We start from the raw sequence: 4,212 nt of genomic DNA, 5'->3' as shown, positions 1-4,212 counted from the left end.
CAATTTTAAAAAAAAAAAAAAAAAAAAAAAAAAACACTGTATTTTGTTTCTTTTGTTTCTCCAGTAAAGACATGCGAATGTACAAGTATATGCACGGACATTGCGGTCTGTTTATTTTTTTTACCTCATTTACCACTCCCTTTGCTCGTTTTTTCAAACTCATCTCTGTATGTTTGTTTTGTAATTCGACTTTTAATCCATGCTTCGGTAAAACACCTTCATAAAAGTTTTGTTTTATTCTGTTTTTTCTATGTTTTTTTTCTTTTTTTCTTCAATCATAAACTGTAAAAGAAGTACACTTCTGTTACTCTGACGTCACATCTTCGCCCTTTTTTTGGCCGCTCTACAGGCTCATCGCAGCTGAAACATTATTGCTCGTTTTAACATAAGGTATTGATCATTTATTGTTTCTTATAATATTCAAAATAATAAAAAAAAAAAAGATAAATACCAGTAGACTACATAGCGTTCTCTTGATGATTCCTTTGGAATAACAGAGTTTCTTCAAAGATATATTGTTTTAATACTTCTTTTGGAAGATCATCTAACTCCATGTCAAATTTAAACGGTTCTTCTGCAACCGGCTAAAAATTGGGTATATTATGAAATTTATCTTGGTTATTTGTATATTGATGTCCAATAGTAAAAGATATGTACTTCGTCAGCTGGATCATAATATTGCTCTAAATAAGGATGTGCAAGTGCATCCTCTACAACAATTCGTTTGTTAGGATTAAATGTTAACATTTTATCTAATAAATCCAAAGCTCGGAGATCAGCATTTGGGAATAAACTTGTCCACGGAAGCTTTGGTTTATATGGTAATGATTGAAGATAATTTCGTGCCTAAAATAACATTTCAGTTATTCAACAATGTTAATACTTATTTTTTCAATCAGTGAATGAATCACTAAATATAAAGAACTTTAGTTCTAGTACTAGTACTTTTTCATTTATGATGCATTCAAGATCCTCAGGGGATGGCGATCCAAGAACTCCTAATATATGGTTCAGTTGATCTAAATAGTGTTTGCCAGGAAATATTGCTCTTCTTGAAAGCATTTCTGCAAGAATGCAACCAACTGACCAAATATCTATAGATTTTGTATAACCCTGTAAAAAGGAGGATTAAATGAGATTTAATATTCTGTTACATTTTTTTTACAGTAAATATTTCATTATTTATTTACCTTGGAATTAAGCATTATTTCTGGAGCTCTATACCATCTTGTTGCTACATATTCAGTAAGAAAACCAGCGTGATTATGTTCTGGATCAGCAACTCTAGCTAAACCAAAATCACAGATTTTAAGGTCACATGTGGTATTTAATAGCAAGTTGCTCGGTTTCAAGTCTCTGTGTAATACATTTGCAGAGTGAATGTACTTTAATCCTCTTAATATTTGGTAAAGAAAATAGCATATGTGATCATTACTAATATCCTGAAATTAATAAATAAAATTTAAATACATTAATATTTCTTGAAATAATTTTAATCGTAATCATTAGCTATGCTGACCTGTGTTTTGAGAAGTTTATAGAGATCAGTTTCCATTAGACACTGAACAATATATACATCTTTCATTTGTTCTATAGTAGGTGCCCTTAATATATCCCTTATATCTATTATCTAAAAAAGAAAATGTAAAATGAATATATATATATATATATATATATATATATATATATATAGAACAGTTATGTATAACAAATTACTCACATTTTCATGCTTAAACCTAGTCAAAATTTTTATTTCTCTTAATGTTCTTTGACTATATGTCTGATGCTCAAAAGGTGAAATTTTTTTAATGGCTACCTTTGTTTTTGTTACATTATCATAAGCAGATCTGTAAAAAAAATTCCAAGATATTTAAAAAGTTGTTTAAAATTTTTATTTTCTTTATTAAAAATTTATCGCATCATATATGCAAAACATAGTGACATCATTAACAAAGGAAACCAGCACACTGTAATATACGTATATACATTGTACTTGCATCTTCTAATTCGAAACCACATTACAAGAAATAATTTTACAATATTAGAAAGTCTCCTACTTTTTGAAAATTTAACATATGCTTAAATTCAATTACAAGTTACAAAATTACAAGTTACAGCTCCAAGGTATGAAAATAAAATACGACTTCAATTAAGCAAGTAATGAAACAAAATAAAAAAAAGAGAGAACAAGCTTGAAACGATTTGAAAAAATAAATCAGAAAAATTCTCAAGAAAAAAAAATTCGAAAATTTTTCGCACAGAAATTGGCTATTTCTGCGAAAATATTGGATGTGATTGTGATTTTGCTAACGGTACAATGATAAGACCGATAAGCGAAAGATAAGCGATGGGAACAAGGAAGTCGCAACATTAACACGTAAGTGGACAAGGGTTTGAAAGGGTGTGACAACCGTGTTTAAAACTGGCGCCAAAAGACAATGATACATTACGATGAATAACACTTAGTAGCAGCTGCACACGGTGTTCGGGTAAAATTAAAATCTTTCGTATACGTTGCGGAACGAAAATCTTGCAGTGAAATCGGTAATTCACTCGATGACTATGTTTCTGATTGTTTATCTTTCGGTCTGTCAGCTAGTTAATACACAGCAAAATGTTCTCGGAAATAACAAGAGAAATTGACTCGAAGACACTTACACAACCATTCCGTAGGCACCCTCGCCCATGTAGGATAAATTCGTGTATCGTGGACCAACCTCAAACGTTTGTCCACGCACGACTTCACAATTTGGATTAGCACTTGCAGAACCTTCGCCCGCCATTTTGACAACTATTTTGCGGCTCCGGCGAAGGCAGAACGAGACCTGCTTCTTAGCCGATTGACCATGAACGACATGATAATCAGATGGAGGCTCGCAGGGGCGCACAGCGCTAACTGTCGATATTTTGCTTTATTAACTGATCACGAGATCATACTAGACTTAATAATCCTCTGGAAATAGATATTTAAAGTAGAATCAAGTATCTGTGTTTCATTTGCATTAAAGAGAAATACTTGAAATTTCTTTGAAATACAAAAATTTCAATCAAAGCAAAAAAGCTCTACTTATTATCATTACATTTTTTCTTTTTGTATTGATGAATTGTTTCTGTTGAATTAAACTTTAAGATATACAAAATGACGCTGCCAATGTAGAGAGCGCTGCAGTTACGATGTAACTTTAGATGTAATTATAATTCCATCTATAATATAGCAATTGTTACTAGCTTTTAGTTTGTGAACTATCGTACTTGTGTTGTCGTGGTTTTATTAATAATTAAGATTTCTGAAAAAAAAATCCTCGATAACTGTTTCACGCTAAATATAATCAGATTGCAATATGAATGCGCCTCCGACATTTGAATCATTCCTTTTATACGAAGGAGAGAAAAAGTATGTATTGTAAACTAGTTAACCAATTTGGCAGTTTTCGTCGAAATAAGATGATATGTATGATTTTCGTTTCATTTATAGAATAATCAAAGAACAAGACACTAAAGTTCCCAATGCTGCGATTTTTACTGTTAATAAGGAAGATCATACCCTAGGAAACATGATCCGAAAGTAAGTACAGTTTTTTGCAATTTTATGAAAATGAATGCAATTTTTAGAATATACCATAGTACATTATTATAGTGATCTGTACTATTATTTAATAGTCAGTTACTGAAGGATCCTCAAGTTTTGTTCGCTGGATACAAAGTTCCACACCCATTAGAACACAAGTTTGTGATTAGAATTCAAACTACATCAGACTATACGCCACACGAAGCATTTATGCATGCTATTACAGATCTCATAGCAGAACTTTCATTATTTGAAGAACGTTTCAAGGTAAAGATTTAATATATATGTATGTGTTACAAATTGTTATCTGCTTATAATATTGTACATATAATATTTCAGGAAGCTATTAAGGAGAAGAAGGAAGGATTAGATTAAATCATAAGTTATTCTTGATATTGATTTTAGATAATTAAGAAAATATGTAAATAAGATGTCAACTTTTTGGATTACTAAGAGACCCAATTTATTACAGTTACTTGCATTTGTATGTAAGAACAACTAAATAAAAATTTTAGAAAGTAAAAAAGAATTTGATTCTTTATTTTAAATTAGCTTTTCTCTCAAAAATAGGAAACATGTAATGTTCAATTTTTTATTGTTCAAAATGAATTACTGTTATTCCATTTAAATAAGTTTATACAAAA

At 30.3% G+C, this 4,212-nt stretch overlaps 2 protein-coding genes across 2 annotated transcripts; one reads left to right on the top strand and one right to left on the bottom strand.

Moving 5' to 3' along the window:
• Positions 1–20: 20 nt before the first annotated feature.
• LOC122535817 (mitogen-activated protein kinase 1) lies at positions 21–3,077 on the bottom strand. Its single transcript, XM_043667652.1, has 9 exons — positions 3,055–3,077; positions 2,659–2,910; positions 1,721–1,847; positions 1,520–1,630; positions 1,191–1,442; positions 946–1,113; positions 658–846; positions 452–584; positions 21–360 (listed from the first exon to the last, which is right to left on the bottom strand). The coding sequence occupies exons 1-8, from the start codon at positions 3,075–3,077 to the stop codon at positions 459–461; spliced, it is 1,248 nt and encodes a 415-aa protein (XP_043523587.1). The 3' UTR covers positions 21–360; positions 452–458.
• Positions 3,078–3,197: 120 nt separating this feature from the next.
• Positions 3,198–4,094, top strand: LOC122535813 (DNA-directed RNA polymerase II subunit RPB11). The gene is made up of 4 exons (XM_043667649.1): positions 3,198–3,394; positions 3,476–3,565; positions 3,661–3,835; positions 3,908–4,094. The coding sequence occupies exons 1-4, from the start codon at positions 3,342–3,344 to the stop codon at positions 3,941–3,943; spliced, it is 354 nt and encodes a 117-aa protein (XP_043523584.1). The 5' UTR covers positions 3,198–3,341; the 3' UTR covers positions 3,944–4,094.
• The last annotated feature ends 118 nt before the right edge of the window (positions 4,095–4,212 follow it).

This window comes from Frieseomelitta varia, unplaced genomic scaffold (genome assembly GCF_011392965.1).
Source record: "Frieseomelitta varia isolate USP_RPSP 00005682 unplaced genomic scaffold, Fvar_1.2 scaffold_773, whole genome shotgun sequence".
Lineage (NCBI taxonomy): Eukaryota > Metazoa > Arthropoda > Insecta > Hymenoptera > Apidae > Frieseomelitta > Frieseomelitta varia.
Note: the sequence above shows the minus strand (reverse complement) of the source record. Positions and strands in the feature narration are given on the sequence as shown.